The sequence below is a fragment of the Petaurus breviceps genome, unplaced genomic scaffold (assembly GCF_028583685.1).
Source record: "Petaurus breviceps papuanus isolate PSGF00001 unplaced genomic scaffold, PetGlider_PUasm1.0 224, whole genome shotgun sequence".
Taxonomy (NCBI): Eukaryota; Metazoa; Chordata; class Mammalia; order Diprotodontia; family Petauridae; genus Petaurus; species Petaurus breviceps.
The window spans coordinates 11,951,742-11,970,685 of NW_027185887.1; the positions used below are offsets into that span (position 1 = coordinate 11,951,742).

Below are 18,944 nucleotides of genomic sequence, written 5' to 3' on the forward strand. Positions count from 1 at the left end.
CCTATTGAGATTGCTACTGTAGTGAAGGTGATCCCCTGTGCTACACGCACCGTCCCCCCCCTCCCCCCGTGAAACGCACGCCATGCTCCGAGCTGCATCCAATCAGAGCTGCAGCAGTGAGCCTGTCATCCTGTTCTTCCCCAGTGATTTGCTTGCTGGTACATTTTTTTGTTCACATTTACCTGTTTATTAAAATTGCTGTCAATGTTCATTAAAATAAGCCCTCCCCTGAAAATAAGCCCTCTGGTGTTTTTCTGTCCAAAAAAAATAATAAGACAGTGTCTTATTATCGGGGAAACACAGTCATTATATCTCATGTATAATTTAGGTAGGAAATTTCTAGATCATCTGCTACAAATAATTTTATAATTTTATAGTTGAAGAAACTGAGACCCATAGAAGTTAGTGACTTTCTCAAAGTCAACAAAAGTAATAACCAAGATGTTATTTGAAATGTTATGTGAAACTTGAGTCTGAGACCTTTGGCTTTTATTTTTTGAACAATATATTTTTTTAAAAATCAAAATAAGGTAAAAGAAATGATGATAGTTCTTAGTCAATCAGTAAGCATTTATTCAATGACTGCTATGTGCAGGACACCACTGAGCATGTTGTTGTTGTTAAGCTGTGCCCGACTCTCTGTGACCCCATTTGGGGTTTTTCTGGATAAAGATAATGGAGTGCTTTGCCATTTTCTTCTCATTTTAGAGATGAGGAATTGAGACAAAGAGGGTTAAGTGACTTGCCTAGGTCACAGTTAGAAAGTGTCTGAAACTGAATTTGAACTTAGGTCTTCTTGACTCCAGGCCTAGTACTCTATTTGCCACCTAACTACTCTAGGGATACAAAAAAAAGAGGGCAAAAGACAGTCCCCTGGTCACAGTCTAATGGGGGAGATAGTATGCAAATAACTTGGTTCAAAGAGGTGATATATATGTATGTATGTATGTGTGTATATATGTATTTATATGATAAATAGGAAGTAATCAACAGAGGGAAGGCATTAGAATTAAGAGATATTAAGATGGGCTTCCTATAGAAGATAGAATCTTAGAATTAAGGGAAGCCAGGAGGTAGGGCACTAGGTGTGGGAGAGAGCCCGTAAAAATGTATGGAGCTGAGAGATGGAGTGTCTTGTTTTAGGACCATTAAGGAGGTCATTGTCACTGGATTGAAGAACACATGGTTGGGGGTAGAATGGAGTGGTATAAAGTGTAAGAAGACTGGAAAGATAGGAAGAGGAGCTAGCTTACCAGGGACTTTGAATAGCAAAGAGAGGATTTTATGTTTGATTCTATAGGTGACAGGGAGCTGCTGGAGTTGATTGAGGAGGAAGGTGACATGTTTAGACCTGCATTTTGGAAAAATTATTTTGACAGCTGAATGGAGGATATACTGGAGTAGGAGAGACTTGTGACAGACCAACCATCCTTGAAGAAATTAGGGCCTGAATCAGGTTTTTTGGTGGTAGTATCAGAGGAGAGAAGTGGGCATATTGAAAAGATGTTGCCTTGGCAACAGATTGAGTATGGAGAAAGAGGGCAGGGAGAGAAGTTGAAGATGAAGCCAATTTGTGAACTTTTTTGGAGGGAGGGGATTGTACTAGCAATGTGATATTCACAGTGCCCACAGCTACTATGAATATGCTGGCATAGTTGTGAATTGCAAAATGTAACAGGCTCTCTATGTGAAGGACAGAACCAAAGCATTTATTCAAATACCAGAAAACTGAGTCCTAAAACCAGAAAGTCAAAGTTATTACAGTAATCACAAAGTTGATACACATAGTCAATGCAGTGAACACCCACATTCCCAAGCCTTCAAAACAAAACAGTCTTCCTCAAGCAAGGATCCTCCTCTCTCACTCCCTCAAGGAAGGATCCTCCTCTCCTTACTGAGGGTAGCTATTCAGCCTCCACACTGTTCACTCCCAGCAGTTTTGGCTCTCTGCAATTCTTGTTCCCTTCAGTTCTGGCTGGCTCTCAGAAGTTCTCAGCAGCTCTGGCTGGCTCTCAGAAGTTCTCAGCAGCTTTGGCTGGCTCTTGACAGTTCTCCAGCTCCTAGCAGTCATCAGAAGTTCTCAGGATCCTAGAAGGTCTCTCTCTCTCAGCAATTCTCAATTCAGTTCTCTGAAGTTCTGGCTCTCTAGCTTGGGCTTTTCTTTATATATGGTATTAGCTCCTCTCTGTTCCATGCCTTTCTGTTACATCAGCAAATTCCTCCCACTGTAGGATTCACAAGTTTCCAGATCTTTGTTTTTTCCATTTTTCAAATGCTTTATTAACTTCTGATTTACATAATTCATTTCTGCCAGATTTTGAGTTACAAATTTTTTCCCTGTTTTTCCCCCACCCACAGCCCAAAAATAGCAGTCCCACAGGATATCCCCTCCTCCAATCTGCTCTCTCCTATATTTTCTCCCATACCCCTTTTGACTTTTCCAGTAGGGCATGGTAGATGTCTATGGCCCAGTGCCTGTATCTCTTATTTCCCAATTACATATAAAATAGTATTAATAATAGTATATATATATTTATACATATATGTGTGTGTATATATATATATATATATGTAGAAATAAACATTTGATTTTAAAACTTTGAATTCCAGATTCATTCCCTTCCTCCCTTGTCACCCAACCTTACTGGGAAGATAAGCAGTTCAGTATAGGTTGTACATGTGTGGCTAATGCAAAACAATAACATAGTAGACTGACTATATTTCCCTCCCTCCTATCCCACCTCCCACTTGTTCTATTCTCTACTTTGATCTTGTCCCTTTTCAAAAATATGTGCTTCCAACTTCCCTCCCCCCCAGCCTGCCCTCCCTTCCATCATCCCCCCTCTCATCCCCTTCCCCCTACTCTCCTGCAGAGTGAGATACCCTATTTAGTGTGTATTTCATTCCCTCCTCAAGCCAAATTCAATGAGAATAACGATGACCCATTCCCTTTTGCCTTCCTATTTTTCTCCTCCATTGTAACCACTTTCCCTTGCCTCTTCTATATGAGATACTTTACCCCATTCTGTCTCTCCGCATCTCCTCTTGTTATATTCCTCTCTTACCTCTTAATTTCACCTTTTAAGTATCATCCCTTCCTGTTAAATTGATCCTGTGCCCTCTATTTATGTATGCTTGTAAACATATATACACACATTTACATATGTATTCATATGCCCATATACTCTCATATATAGAGACACACACACACACACATATATATATTTCTATTCCCTTCAACTATTTTCACACTGAGAAAAGTTTTATAAGTTACAATTATTGTTTTTTCATGTAGGAATGTTAATAGTTCAGTTTTGATAAGTTCCTTATGATTTATTTTCCCTTTTTACCTTCTCATGCTTCTCTTGCTTCTTGTATCTGAATGTCAAATTTTCTATTCAACTCTGGTTTTTTCATCAAGAATGCTTGAAGATCCTCTATTCCATTGAATAGCCATATTTCCCCCTGAAACGTGATATTCAGTTTTGCTGGATAGGTGATTCTTGGTTTTAATTCCCGCTCCTTTGACCTCCAGAATATCATATTCCAAGCCCTTCGATCCCTCAGTGTAGAAGCTGTCAGATCCAGGGTTATCCTGATTGTGTTTCCACAATATTCAAATTGTTTCTTCTTGGCTACTTGTAATATTCTCTCTTTAATCTAGGAATTCCAGAACCTAGCTATAATATTCCTAGGAGTTTTCTTTTTGGGATCTTTTTCAGGCGGTGATCAGTGGATCAACCTCTATTTTGCCCTCTTGTTCTAAAACATCAGGGAAGTTTTCTTTGAGAACTTCCTGGAGGATGATTTCTAGCTTCTTACTTTGATCATGGCTTTCAGGTAGTCCAATAATTTTAAAATTATCTCTCCTGGATCTATTTTCCAGGTCAGTGGTTTTTCCCATGAGATATTTCACCTTGCTTTCTATTCTTTCATTTGTTAGGATCGGTTTTACAGTGTCTTGATTTTTCATAAAATCATTAGCTTCTATTTGCTCCAATCTAATTCTGAAGCAATGATTCTCCTCAGTGAGCCTTTGAGATTCTTTTTCCATCTGGCAAATCTTCTCCTCATTGCCTTTTTGAGCCTCTTTTGCCATTCGAGTTAGTCTATTTTTTAAGGTATTATTTTTCTCAGTCAGGCTGTTGACTCTCATTTCATAATTTTCTTGCATGGTTCTCATTTCTCTTCCCAATTTTTCCTCCACTTCTCTTATCTGCTTCTTAAGGTCCTCTGTGGCCTGTAACCAGCTCTTATTTTCCTTTGAAGCTTTTGGTGCAGGAGTTCTGACTTCCTCCTGTTCCATGCTTTGCTCCTTTTTGTCCCCAAAATAAGAGTCTAATATTTGAATCTTCTGTCTGCTTTCTTTCCTTTGCCTGGTCATGTCGCCCCTCAGTGACTTGAGCCCTGGGTTTTTTTGCCACAGTAGGCCTCTCTGCCACCAGACAGGGGAGCTTTTGTCTCAAACACTGTGATTTTCTTAGCTGCCAGAGGTATTAGATAGGTGCCCTCTCTGAGGCTTCCACACTCTCTGGCAATCTGGACACACACCCCAGGACCTCCACCCTAGACTGCAATCCAGATCCAAGAAGGTTAAAGCAAGAGCGATTACCCCTCAGACTGATTGCTTGGTCCCCCTACACTCTGCAGGCCAGCAGCTGAAGCTGCCACGTGGTGCTGGCTGGCTGTGCCTGGGTGTCAGCGGCTTCTCGCCCCAGGGGCAAAAGCCATGCACTCTCACTTACTGGGTCCCAAAGTCCAAACTGCACTGACCTCTCACTTTGTCCTTTGCATCTATGTGTTGATAAATCTGGAAATGGCCACAGCTGCTGGTAATCTGGAGTCCCTCCAGTCGGTGGCTGGTCAGGCCCACACTTGGGCTAAAGCCTTGGTGTGGGGCTGGGCTCAGCTCCCAGAGTGCTGTGCTCGCGGATTCCTGCCGGCCTGCCGGGCTGTCCTCAGTGGGAGGTTAGCTTCTCTGTGTCCTTTTGTGGGTTCTGTAGATCCAAAGTTTATATAGAGTCCCCTTTTTACATGGATTGGGGAAGGTGGAAGCCGGAGCAGCAGGGAGGTCCTGCTTCTACTCCGCCATCTTGACTCCTCCCCCTGAAAGGAGAATTATTCATATTAATTTTTGAAGACCTACATTACAGTATACTGCTCTCATCTGTTCTGTTTAAATATTTGTTTTATTTTGCTAATACATATAAGCACAATGCAATAGAGAAAACCACTGATAATTATTTATTGTCTTCATGAGGTGCCTGATAGAATGCATTTTTGTGCAACCTGGGAAATGGAGGGAGGTCTTTCCATGGCTCTTTGTACATTAGAACATGTTAGATGATTACCTGGGAGAACACAGACCTGGAGAATAGAGATATCACATAGAAAGAAGGAAAAGGAAAAAGAGGAGAAGTGGAGTATGTCATCAGAAAGCCCTTGATGGGGAGGGGTAGATGGTGGAGGTAGTTGCTGGATGGAGCCAGTGACTGAGGAACACAGAGGCCTAAGTGAGTCACGTTTGTGGTGGTAGAGAATAGGCAAAGTACTTCATGCATGAGTTCTACTCTTCTCCAAGACTTCTGATTCAATAGGATCCTGAAAGGAGATTAGACATCATCTAATCCAGCCTCCTCATTTTGCAAATGAGACAGATAAGACCTAGAAAGATCAAGTGAACTGCTCAAGGTTATAATAGGGATTTTGTCAATACCCAAGTATCAGAGGCACGATTTGAACCCAGTCCTCTGACTCCAAAGCCAGTGGGCTTTCGACTATACCACAGTACCTCTCCCTATTATTTGGGTGGTTAATGCCTTGTGGCATTGATAAAAAGTCATTACACAGGCATAGATTTATTCATTTGGACTACACGACCCCCAAATGTGTATTCAGAGGATTAGAACTGCTATTTACTATAGAACAATTCTCATCAATTTTGTTTTTGGATAATCTGTTTATTTAACTCTTTTGGTCTTAAGGCAAGTTGAAACTTTATGGGAGAAAAAACAGTATTTCTCTTGGTGAAAACAAGGAGAAATGATAGCTCTTGTAGACCCTCTTCTGTCTTCCTGAAAAAGCGTGAACACACAGAAACATGGTTGAATTCCATTTCACAATCATTTATTAAGGGCAGATCATTGTGCTAAAAGGCACTGAGGAAGATACAAAATTTATCTTACATTTATATAGGACTTAATATATGCCAGGTACAGTGCTGAGTGCTTTACAATTATTTTTAAACTTTTCATAACCACCCTGGGAGATAGTTGTTATTATTCCTGTTTTACAGTTAAAGAAACTGAGGCAAAGAGAGGTCAAATGCCTTGTGGATTTACACTCAGTTCTCTCTGACTCCAGACCTGGAGCTCTGTCCACTATGATTCCCAGCTGCCTGCTAAGATATGATATGATCTCAGATTTCATGGACCTTTAAATCTAGTAGAGACATATTAAACGTAGATAAGGTTGTTGTTTGGTTGGTTAGTAGTGTCTGAATCTCCATGGCCTTGTGGACCTTATTGTCTGTGGGATTTTCTTGGCAGAGAAAATGGGAGTGGTCTGCCATTTCCTTTTCCAGTGGTGGTAAGGCACTGTTAGACAAAATGCTTTATGATATATGCACTTGTCATCCCCAAAGAAGAAATTTAGACATAAGCTTCTTAAGGGCAGGGACTGATTTTCTTCTTTCTTTTCTTTCTTATTTTTTTGGGGGTATTTCCAGAACCTAGCTTGTACCTTGAACATAGTAGTTGCTTAATGCTTGTGGAATTGAATTAAAATTCACATGGCAGAGGGTGACTTTTGGGTTTTGATTTGCATGAAAATAGGTTTTTGTGTTTGCATATATGTTGGAAATATCTTTATTAAATACTGATGCTATTTCCTGGGTAATTGAGTATCAGGAAGAGGAATATGACATGTGTGTATATTTTATTATATTTAAACATATATGGCTATATGTACATATATATAAATATAGGTATATATACATTCATATATGTAATCCACAAATAACATGTACACGGTCACACATATATACATTGTCCCTATACATTATTCATATAAGTATGTGTGTCAACAAGTAGGACATATATGTATAGATATATATGTCATAATTCTGATATATAACATGATGCAATATAGCTATTATGTATTACAAACGAAAAATATAATAAGCATTGCTTAAAACTGTACTAAGACTTTTTGGTACACCCTGTATATTTGCATATGTATGTGTTTCCATTAAAAATTTCAGTTAAGGAAATGACTATGTTTCTTTTGATTCCTTAGAGGCCAGCAGAAATAATAGATGAGGAAGAAGATGGAGGGAAAGAAAATGAAGATATAGAAGAAGAGAAGGAAGATTTATCAGAAATAAATGGTGATGCTGAAGAAAAAGAAGTGGAAGAAAGTCCTGAACAGGGGAACGTTGATCCCCCTAGAGTAACTGGTGGCACAAATGAAGAAAATGGAGAGGAACTGGATGAGGTTAATAATGATGGGCATCATCAAGAGAAAAAGGAAGAGATAACATTAGCAAAAGGTGATGGTGATGGTGACGGTCCAAAGGAGGTATTGGTTTTGCATTTTTTTTATATGTTTGTGGGTATGTCATGGGAGCTACAAAAAGAAGACAGGGTCCTTGCCCTCAAGGAGCTTATAGACTTGTATGTCTGCTCCCTTTTAATGGTGGTGAATTTGATTCATGTTCAGGCAGAAGAAATATCACCTGCTTATTAACAAGTCAAATTTCTATAGACGATAAATTAGAAGGTAATTATTTAGCCAGGAAGAGACTGGATTTTGCCAAAGAATTCATAATAAGTATGATTTAAATTTTTACAGAATAAGTAGGGCTCCAAGGACATTTGAAAGTCGAACCAAATTTATATTTTTATGCATATATGTACACACATCTATATCTATATATATACCTTCTACATCTATATATATATATATATACACACCTAGACTCTCATGAACATTTAAATGAAAAAAATAGGGAAGATAAAATAGACATAATATTTATTCAGTTATCATTATATACAAGTCACTGTGCACACATATGTAAGGTACTAAGCAACTTGAGGGGATTCAAAGAAAGAAGCGTAAGACATGGTTCCTGCTCTCTGAGAATTTACTATCTAGTTGAGGAGAATAGGACCTATAGATACCTAAAGATGACTAGCAATACAGTGGGATTTACAATATACAATATGAGGCACATATATGTAAATATAAAAGCGTGTTTATATATACACATATATTTCTGCAGGGCAGTGTTGTACAGTGAATAGAGGGCCAGCCTTGAGTCTGGAGGACAAAGTTCAAGACCTGTCTTTGACTCATACTAGCCATGGGACAGTGGATGAATTGTCTAGCCCCAAGTAACTTTCTAAGACTATAAATTACAGAGTAGTTGCTGGTCTGCAGCACTGGAAGAAGTTTTCATACAAAGAGTCCCCCACATTGAGATGAAATTACTTGACCCCCAATAGATATTTATATTTATATCTATCTAAATCATAGATCTAGATATAATTTACTCACATTTGAACACACATGAACACACACATGCCCTCTGTACATAATAAAAACTAATAAATGTGCCAAGAAGTAGAAGCATCAAGTGCTATTGGGTTATTATGTCAATACATGCTGATTTTCTATTCTGTTCTTATTAATTAAGTAGGGCAGCAGATTTCAAGGAATACTTATATTCTTAATGGACAAAAATGGAAGGGAATTGAATGTTGGGTGGTGTTGGGGCAGGGCTGAGGTGTTTGAGAATGGGACTGCAGCATACTTTCCCCTCCCCTTTCCCTAGAAAAGTGCAAAGTTCAGAAATCTCATTGAAAGAGAGAGAGTTTTAAAGGGCAGAAGAAAAAAATCAGGAAAACTGAGGCTGATAAATAAGAAAGAGGAACTTGGTAGGTTGTGGGCAGGAAAAGGAAAATTGAAGAAGAGAACACATTGCTTTCAAAACCTGGCATGTCGCCTATGAAAATGAAAGAATAAAAAAAAAACAGTGAAAAGATGACTCATGGGAATTTTTTAAATTTAAAATTTTGTATAAAGACTTATTTAAATGGAGTGGTGAATGCTTTAATTTCCCTGCATATATATCTCTGTTTATTATCTGTGCAACCTAAAGGGTTAAATAATTTTGTTTTTCACCAGGATGAATCAGATCCTCAAAGACCACCAAAGCCTGAAGTAAAAATCACTAGTCCACAGGAAAATGATAACAATGAAAAAAACAAGGAGTATGCTGCTGTGGCATAGATGCTTTAAAATGTGGATTATAAGAAAAATTAAGGGTTTCACATGATACTTGAATTCTAACACTGTTATTTGTGGTTGTTACACATAATGTGGCAATATGGCTGAATACTACCTATAGAGTTTAAAAAATATAATGAAGAGTGGAAAGAATAATCACATTAGTATCTATTTCCCCAGCTGGTGTTTTTAAAAGCCATTTAAAAGAGTTAAATGTAAGAAATTTGGGTGGAGCTCCTCTTGGAAGAAAACTAACTCTTCCTTTCTCCTTTGCAATAGGGTAATAATCATATCTGATTAAATTTTAATGTGCCTGACTTTAGAATTTTAGTAGTAAGATTGTTAGATGACAGAATATTTAAAAAAATCTTACTTTAAAAGGCACAGAATATTTTGTGAATTTTAATGGAAAATATATGTAATATTCCTTAGGCTAATAAACTTTAGAAAGTATGAGTTGCAATTCATTTTTAGATTTGTAATTTCAAGATGTAATTAAAATCAAATATTCTTGCTAGATGCTAACATTTCCTTTCTCCCTCTCCAGCCAAATTCTTTATTACCTTTCTTATATGCTAAGCTAAGATGTTTATTTTGCAAGTAGGAGACTTACTTAGCAGAGGGTTATAAGTGTCATGTCATATCACATCATACCATATCACTAGGCCTCATTCTTATGGCCCTTTCAGGTATTAAAATCTTGTAGGCTAACTGGTACCTAGTAAAAAAGCTACAAGGATTTGGAATTAAGAAAGGAAATAAAATTATCTACTTCAGCCATCTAAATTATTTTCAAGATCATTTGGTCTGTGGAAATTTAATTCATCTTGTAGAATTTTTATTCTGCTAGCCCTTATCAATCCTTCTCCTACCTCTTGTTTCAGGTTCTCAAATATCTTCATGTTAGAAACAAAGTTTCCCACAAAATACAGATTCTCAGAAAACCAAGGGAAAAGACAAAGAAGGTATATAAAATATTTTTGCCACTGCCCAGTTTCATTAGGTTTGCTATATAGTTCCCACTGGAAAAATAAAATTTGACAGAAAGAAGGGATGTTAGAGATTGGTTGGTTTAACCCCTTCATGTTTCAGGTGAGGAATTTGTGGCAAAGAGTGGAAAAGTTGTTTGCTAAAGATTGCATGGCTAGTTAGTGACAGGACTAGAAAACAAATCCACCGACTTTCTATTATATTGTATTGATCTAATTGCTTTATGTCTCAGCTTGTTTTCACAAGTGGTTCAATTAAATTTTCGAGTAAAAAAAAGTAAAACAACTTTCCTATTTAGTTATGAATAATGTTTGCCACTTTAACCCTTCAAAATATCAAACTGTTAAGAGAAAATTTGGGGGAGAAATGCTAGAACATTAATGAAACCTGTTTCTGATTAACCTCTCACCTTAACTTTTGTTTTGTTAGTAACTAAATGTGAAATAATCAGAAATTGAAGAGTCTAATTGGCCTCAAGATTGCATTCACTTTGGTAGATATTTGGAAAATATATATTGCAGTTTGTTTTTTGAATGACTAAGGAATAACATTATTGTGCTAATAGAAGCAATGCATTTTTTTGTTATATGAGTATTTTTATTAATTAGACATAGAAAATAGATGAGACTTTACTTCTTAGATACAACTGTTGTTACAGCTATTGCATCTTATGGTTGTAAGTGCCTTTAATTGGTTAATTAGTAAATCATTCATTCATTCATCCAACCAAGGAATACCTATTATAATACCTATTATTAAATATATTAAATACCTATTGTATGTGTAAAACATTGTACTAGGCAGGAAAGGAGATATAAAAACTAAGTAAGACACTTATGAAGCTTATGTCAAGAAATACAGATAACCATAATACTTAATATTACATGGATCCACACATTTGAATAGTTTCAAAAGAAAGTGCTGTATAAACTCTGAGGTTGAAGAGATGACTGGAAAGGTAGGAGATGCCAGATTATAGAGGATCTTGAATGCCAGGCAAGGGAATTTCAACTTTAATCAGTAGACAATAGGAAGCCTCTGAGGATGATCAGGTCTCTGTGTTATAAATATTATTATTCTGTTACCGTAAAGGATGAATTGCAGGATGGGGGCAGCATGAAGGCAGGAAGGATCTGCTAGGAGCCCATTGCAATAGTACTTTAGAATGGTAATGGCGGGGAGGGGGGGAGCATCTGTTTTATGGGGATGTGGGTGGAAATAGGATAAGGGACACATGAGACAATGTTGTGAGGGAAAGAATCTACAGAATTCTAGTAACTGATTCAATGAGAGTTGAGGGAGAGACAAGATAAGGTTTGTTACCTCCAGGCTCAATAATTGGTTGAAATTAAATTATTTGACACATATCACAGAAATTTAACAAAGATATGTTCCCCCAAGTAGCTGTTTTCATATTTTCTATAAATAACAAATACAAAAAAAACCTCTGATGAATTTAGCAGTATTAGAAAGATATGAGGATGCTATTCTGGGAAGAAATAGTTTAATTCTTAAAATGTTTTTCTGAGACATAATATAAGCATATAATTTCTTTTTGGTCTTTAAAAATTAAATAAAACTGGGCAATAAGCCTGCATTCCTAGAAAAATAAATAAGATGGCATAATAGATTTAAGTCCTATACCAGTACTGATGTTTGAGGTTTTTTTTTAAATTTCAGTTAATTAAATGAAAAAAAAATCAACAAGTAAAAATTTTGACTTGTTAGTAAGTTGATTCTTTGTCAAAACTTTTCATCCCCTCTAGTAATTCCTCCTTATTCCTTTTCTGTTGTGTTATCTAGTTTAAGCAATTGGGGGATCATTTGAGGGTTATTTCAATAAAATAAAAATTGATGTTTTTCGTGGAAAATAATTACATTAGGTATTCTAAGTATGTAGTACCCTTCAGGGATCTTTAGAACCCACAATTACTGTGGTGTAATGTTGAAAAAAAGCAAACAATTCTTCCCTAATTGTAGGTGCATATTTTATTATCTGCTAACAAGACATAATCATGACCTACCTTAAGGGGATAAGGAATAGCTATATCTTAAAAAACACTTTAAAATATGTATATATGTAGACACACACACTATACCATATTCCTAAGATACCTTATTTTACCATGGAGAAAATCACCCCCAGTGAATGATAAAAATGTGCATCACTTGGTGATGATTTAAAATACGTTGTCAAAAGTTTATTATCCTCCAAAAGATAAACTTTTCACACTATGGGAAGAGTTTATTCCCTTGCAATCCACTATTTGGATCAATCTTACTGACAGTTTTGGGTACCATTTGTATTTGTGTGAGACAAAATCCAGACCCCTATATTTATCTCCAGATTAGGTTCCTTTGTATTGTTTTAAAAAGGAATTTGCTACTAATAATTAACAGCAGATAGAGTTCTTGATACTTAGGAGTCAAATCTATAGTTAGGATAACTGTCATCATCCAATTATATGGTCATTTACGTGGGTTCATCTGCCTAACTGCCTCTTTCCTTCATTTTTTACCTTGTGATTTTTAGTATTACACAAATCTTGTGTAAAACTAAATTTGATTCAAGATAGTAAATAACTTTGTGGAATTTGAACATAAGGTCATACAATCAAATAAACCTGGATTTAACTACAATTTTATTCATTCAAATAATTAAACTTTTCCTCCTGATTTTTCTACTTATTTCCTGTTTATGGCCTTTTAAAATATCATAACTGGTGCCATAAAATGGCATTATATTTATAATGAGAATTTTCTTTACTCTGATTTGCACTGTATTGGTTCCTGCCATTTCCAAGTTCCTGAAAATCATTGTTGGCATTAAATGGCACCATGTATATATGATGTCATCCCAGTCACACTCAGTGATAGCTAGATATAACTGAAACCTCATTAATGGGACCTAATGTTCTAAAATTATTCATGAATTAAGTGCCCCAGCACATAGCAAGTAAGCCAATGTCCTGAAATCTTGTATGTGCATCTGAAATAGCCTATAATATTAACAGCTTATTTTTTTAGTACTTTAATTTTTATAAAGCCCTTTTCTCACAACTCTCTAATGAGGGAGGTAGTACAAGTATCATTGCCATTTTATAGATATAGATGAGGAAATTGAGGCACAGAGAAGTTAATGGATTTAAGGTCATAAAACTGGAAGCCAGGGCTCTTGACTCTAAGACCAATGATCTTCCTCTATTGAGAGTTTGTGTGTGTGTCTGTATGTATGCATATATACACATACATACATATATATATATACTCATATATGTATACTTATACATATATACAGAAAAAGAATTTGTCAATTATGTATATATAAATATACATGTGTATATATTATAAAGTTGATAGCTTAAAAAAGTGAGATGTCATTTTGGCTGAAAATATTCTACTTTTCTGCAGTGTACTCAAATGAGGGGCTACTTGAGCATAACTGATAGTCCTTTGAAACTATTCATATATTATTAATTTACCATTATTTCTTTGCATAGTAATTGGGCAAAGTAGGGCTACAGTAGATTAACCATTCAGCCAGAAGCATCACTGCTAAATTGTTGCCAACATGAATTGAGTTGCAAATACCTATATGTGTTGTACATGAAGGTTTGTAGAGAGGTTTAGAAACATCATCTCCCTAAGAAACTGTATGCACACACACTTTAAAAAAACGTCACTATGCATAAAAACTTATAAGGGAAGGACTGTATTGTTTGGATGTGAGAGAAAATATTGAAAAGAATATTGAGGTAGGGTGGGTGCCCTGGGTGTTGATGTGGGTCATGGTGCTTTAATGGCTCTCAGAGACATTAATAAAGACTTTTAATATATTTTTCAAGGTATAGAAGCTATCAAAAATTTTTTAGAAAGATTTTATTTTAGGAAGAATGTTGAAGAGATAGTTTTAAAAGAGATGTCATATAAGGAATGTCTGCAAGAAATACAGATCTTGAGTTAACTTGCATTTCTGAGGTGACTACAGAGTATAGTACTTTCTCATTAACCTTAATCCTTATTTTATATGCTTTTAACTGTATGGTATCCTGTATAGACAGTACTGTTATCTTGCTTGTCTTTTAAAGACTTTATTTGTAGAGTATATTTTTTGAATTATGTGTTTTTCATGAATTTTGCTTAAGTTTCAATTTAAAGAAAAATGCAATCCTAGAATTGAAATTGGTCTTAGAAGTCATTTAGTTCAACCTACCATCTGATATTGGAATCCCCTGTAACAAATAAGAGAGTTTATTATCTTTTTGTTTGAATGCCTCCAGTGATGAGAAACTCACTACCGCAGAAGGCATTACAGTTTATTTTTGGACAGGGCCAGTTGTTAGTAAGTTCTTTGTCATATTGGACTGAAATTTGACTCCCCCAAACTTTCAGCCTTTGGGTTTAATTTTATTCTCTGGAGCTATGGAAAATTCTTGATATCAGTACTTGTAATATTTGATGTACACCCCCTCATCATAGTGGTTGCTGTCCTCTAAAGATACTTAATTTTCCAGTTTTTCATTTCCCTCTTTAAAATATGGCACCCAGAACTGAACATGATAGTTAAAGATGCAATAAAAAATCTGAGCAGTAGCCTCACTGATAACAAATAACCAGGTGCATCAAAATAGTATACAAAGCATACATTTGGTCCAGGAATTTCACTGCAACAATTCAAGTTAAAGTTGGAAGGGAACTTATAGATCATCAACCATAAGTTCCTAACTTTTTTTGGTCATGGATCCCTTTGGGTACATGATAAAATGTATGGTGCTCTTAGAACAATGTTTTCAAAGGCATAAAGTAAAATACATAGGTTTGCAAAGGAAACCATTTATATTGAAAACAATTATCGGATTAATTTTTTAAAAACAAAATTCAAGGACCCCCATTTAAAAACTCTTGAACTAGTCCAATTCGATAATTTCTGAGGGGATGAAACAGAGGGCCAAGAAGTTAAATGACATGCACACGGCCACATAGCTAGTAACTAGTAGCAGAGCCAAGACTCAAACCTTGTTCTCCTCCTTATCTAGTCTTCTGCTTTCTACATTTTACTGCTTAATTGCTAAAAAATAAATGGCTCAACAATTTTGCATTCCTTACACAAACATAACTTCTCACTAATCTTTTGCCTTTTAAAAATCCTCTCCATGTATCTAGTAGTTTGTTTTGGGATCTTATTTATGTACTTTTTATTATGGATTTCCTAATATGAAAATCTTTGATAGTACATTGAAGCCATCCAGATAGTGAGAACCAATTAGTCTAGCATTTGGGCCCAGCCATATGTCATTACAGGGAAATTGGGGTATCATTAAAGTCCTATTACAAAAAAAATAAATAAAAAATCATGGGATTTTTGCTTCCTTGACTTTAGTCAGAAAAGATTTGAGTTGACTTTGGATTTCTGGTTGTGAAAGGTCTCAGAAGATCATCACATGCCCTCTCTTCTTTTTTGAGAAGTTGAAACATTTACTGAAGTTGACTGTTAAAATGTAATAAGTATATGAGAAAAGGAATGACTGATGTGACTTTTTGAAAGAAAGGAACAAACCCAAATTCTTTAAAAAATTTTTTTCAGTACAATATTGGCTGTTGTTTAGTTAGGAGTATATTGTTGGTTAATTTCATTGTAATTCATTATGTTGACAAGTATCTTTTTCTTCTTGTTCTGGAAAATTGTTGCTCAAGTTTTGACAAGATTACAAAAATTTAAGTTGGGTCATTTGTTTTGTCTTAGAATTCTGGAAAATGCTCATTTTTTATAATACAAAAATTGACTCTGTCTTGAGTAAATGGATGTTATTTTATACAATTATAGAAATGTGTTTTGATGGCTCATTGTTTATGTACGTGAAATTGTGTCACTATTATTTTGTATTTTAATACTCCACATGAAAATTTCAACAACTATAACAGATGCCACTGGACTTAAACCCTATGGAAGCTTGACTCATGACAAAGAATCTTATACAACGAGGATGAGAAGTTCCAGTAGGTGTTTATGAAGCTGTGGTTTTTACAGTTTGCACAAACTTTATAAATGTTATTTAGTTCATAAAACGTGTATAACTTTGTACCAAAATAAATCTTTTTTTCTTTTCCTTTTCATGAAGCTCCAAATTTATAGACACTATAGGGTAGAAGTTTAGCTATAATCTAAGTAATTAAATAAAGAACATTATATAGGACTGTACCTCAAAAGACTAATGCTAAAACACTTATGGAACCATGCAAAAAGAATATATCCGGAATTTTTGCCAGCATATTAATATTTATGGAGGCTTGCTATAAATCTTCCATTACATGGGCTTTGTGCTACTGCAGCTTTCATTGAATTAAAATATTTTTGCTTTATTTTCTGAGTTTTAAAAGCAAGCACCATGAGGCAGAGCTGATAGCCCTTTTGGTACTTAATTACTATAGATGAACAACTCTGAAACCAGGACTAAGGAGTTTGTTAAAGTATATTTTACACACATGAACGACATCCATTGGGTTTTATTCCCAGCATATTAACCCTTGGCAATAATGGAAATATCTTAGTTTACCAAATTATTTCTGTATACTAGATTCTTCAACAAGCATTATGTTCTGTATTCTACAACCACAATTATTGTAATTAATATACTCTATTGTAAAATGGTAGTGTTTTTGTAATGACATTTATTTATGGCAATAAACATATAGCTTTACTTCAGATTTTTGTGTGTTTTTCTTCCCCTCTTCCATTAGGATCTGAATTTCCTATCTCTAAAATATCCCTTTTAAAGAATCGATAATCTTAGCTTTGACTAAAAAGGCCAAACATGTCAGACTCATCCTTGCTTCCATTATTAGTAGTTTATCAAATGTAGTAGTCTAATCATAAGTATTTCAATGGATATATAAACTCATAAATATGAATAGTCTTTCTATCAATCAATCTGACAATCAAAAGCATTTATTAAGTTGAAGTTGACTGTTAAAATCACCTTTCCATATGTAATAAGTATATGAGAAGAGGAATGACTGATTATTATTAAGTGCCTACTATGTTCCAGGAACTATCTTAGGAACTCGAGATAGAAATATGACAGTACCTACCCAAAAAGAAGTTTATATTTCTCTAAAGTGATTCAGCATGTTCATAAATAGGTAAATAGAGTGTCTATTTCACCCCTTCTCCTAATACACAGTGATATGAAGAGCACTAATAACTGAGCAAATCAGGAAAGTCCTTTTGAAGAAAATGGCACTTGAGTTGAGCCTTGAAGGGAGTTAGGACTTTAATTGAAACCCACCCTTGCCTCATACCATGGAACTCCTCCTGCCTATATACTTTCAAAAATCCTCTTCAGGGAGTCCACACAATGTTATGAGGGTCTTCCTGCATATTGCTTGACTTGATAAGGGTATGTTATGAGGGTCTTCCTGCATATTGCTTGACCTCATAAGGGTACCAGTGGTATGAATGGGTTGTTCATCTGTTATCTCTAAGTTTTCATATATAACTGAGCAGCTGCCTTTTCCAGTTGTATATCTCTTTGCTATGATACATTTCTGACGTATTTAGATGATAAGGATTCTGGTACATAATTCTTTTTTAGTAAGATGCCTAAGCTCCTTTATCCACTGTGCTCACTTTTAGGGGTGGCCTCCATTCTAATTATAAGATTAGAAAAAGTAAATTCATGATCATTTAACTCCTCAGATATCACCAAATAGGAACATGTCCTTCCACAACAAATTGGATTCTCAACACAACAAATACACATTAGACTTAGGTCTAATCCTGGAAGGAAATCAGGGATTCCAATAGGCAGAGATGAGTAAAGAATATGTTGCAAGCATGGTAAACAGCTTGCATAGATTTGTGGAAACGGAGGAAGTTAGAATGAGAGGGGAAGCAGCTAATCATCTAATTTGGACAACATATAGGTTACATGGTGAATGAATGAATGATAAAGAATTTATTAAGCACTTACTGTGTACAAAGCACTGTTACAGTGGTAATGGGAAAGAAGAAAGATAGATTGGGGCCATATTATAAAGTCTTAAATGCTAGGTTATAGAGCCCTACATTGTATCCTATAGATAATATTGTTCAGTCATTTTTTTCAGTCATAACTGATGTTTCATGACCTCATTTAGGACTTTCTGGAATGGTTTACCATTTCCTTCCCCAGTTCATTTTATAGATGAGGAAGCTAAAGCAAACAGGCTTAAGTAACTTGCCCAGGGCTATACAGCTAGTAAGTGTTAAAGATTTTTAAATGTTAAGATTTGGACTCAGGAAGATTAGTTTTCCTGACTGTAGATTGGGCACTCTATTATATATATAAAACCATTTTTATCACTACAGCACCCTGGATAATAACATGCATTTTGAGCAATAGAAATACTAAAAATCGTGCTTGTAAATTCTCTCAGATAAATGTTAAGATTCTTGAGAGTTCAGACTTTGGGAACTGGCTTGTTCCCCCCTCCAACTCCCCAGATGACAGGGAGCTAACTAAAGATCTTTGAGCAGGGGAGTGATATGGCCATCCCTATGCCTTACAGAGATTATATTGGGAATCCAGTAAAGGCCTCTCGCCTTATTCTTTTGGCCTTGATTGCCCCTAAGATCTTCATAGTCTAACAATTTAGTTAGATCTCTGAAGATTTTGCTACCCTGATAT

At 35.6% G+C, this 18,944-nt stretch overlaps 1 protein-coding gene across 3 annotated transcripts in view; it reads left to right on the forward strand.

Annotated features, from left to right (window-relative positions):
• DCDC2 (doublecortin domain containing 2) overlaps nucleotides 1-16,977 on the forward strand; it is a 223,552-nt gene extending 206,575 nt beyond the window's left edge. For 2 of the 3 annotated variants that reach the window (XM_069095056.1, XM_069095054.1), the window contains 2 exons: nucleotides 7,297-7,578; nucleotides 9,187-16,977. In XM_069095056.1, coding sequence (XP_068951157.1) covers nucleotides 7,297-7,578; nucleotides 9,187-9,291 — 387 coding nt within the window. In that variant the 3' untranslated portion in view covers nucleotides 9,292-16,977. The remainder of the gene's footprint in view (nucleotides 1-7,296; nucleotides 7,579-9,186) is intronic. The other variant, XM_069095055.1, reaches the window with a different exon arrangement.
• The last annotated feature ends 1,967 nt before the right edge of the window (nucleotides 16,978-18,944 follow it).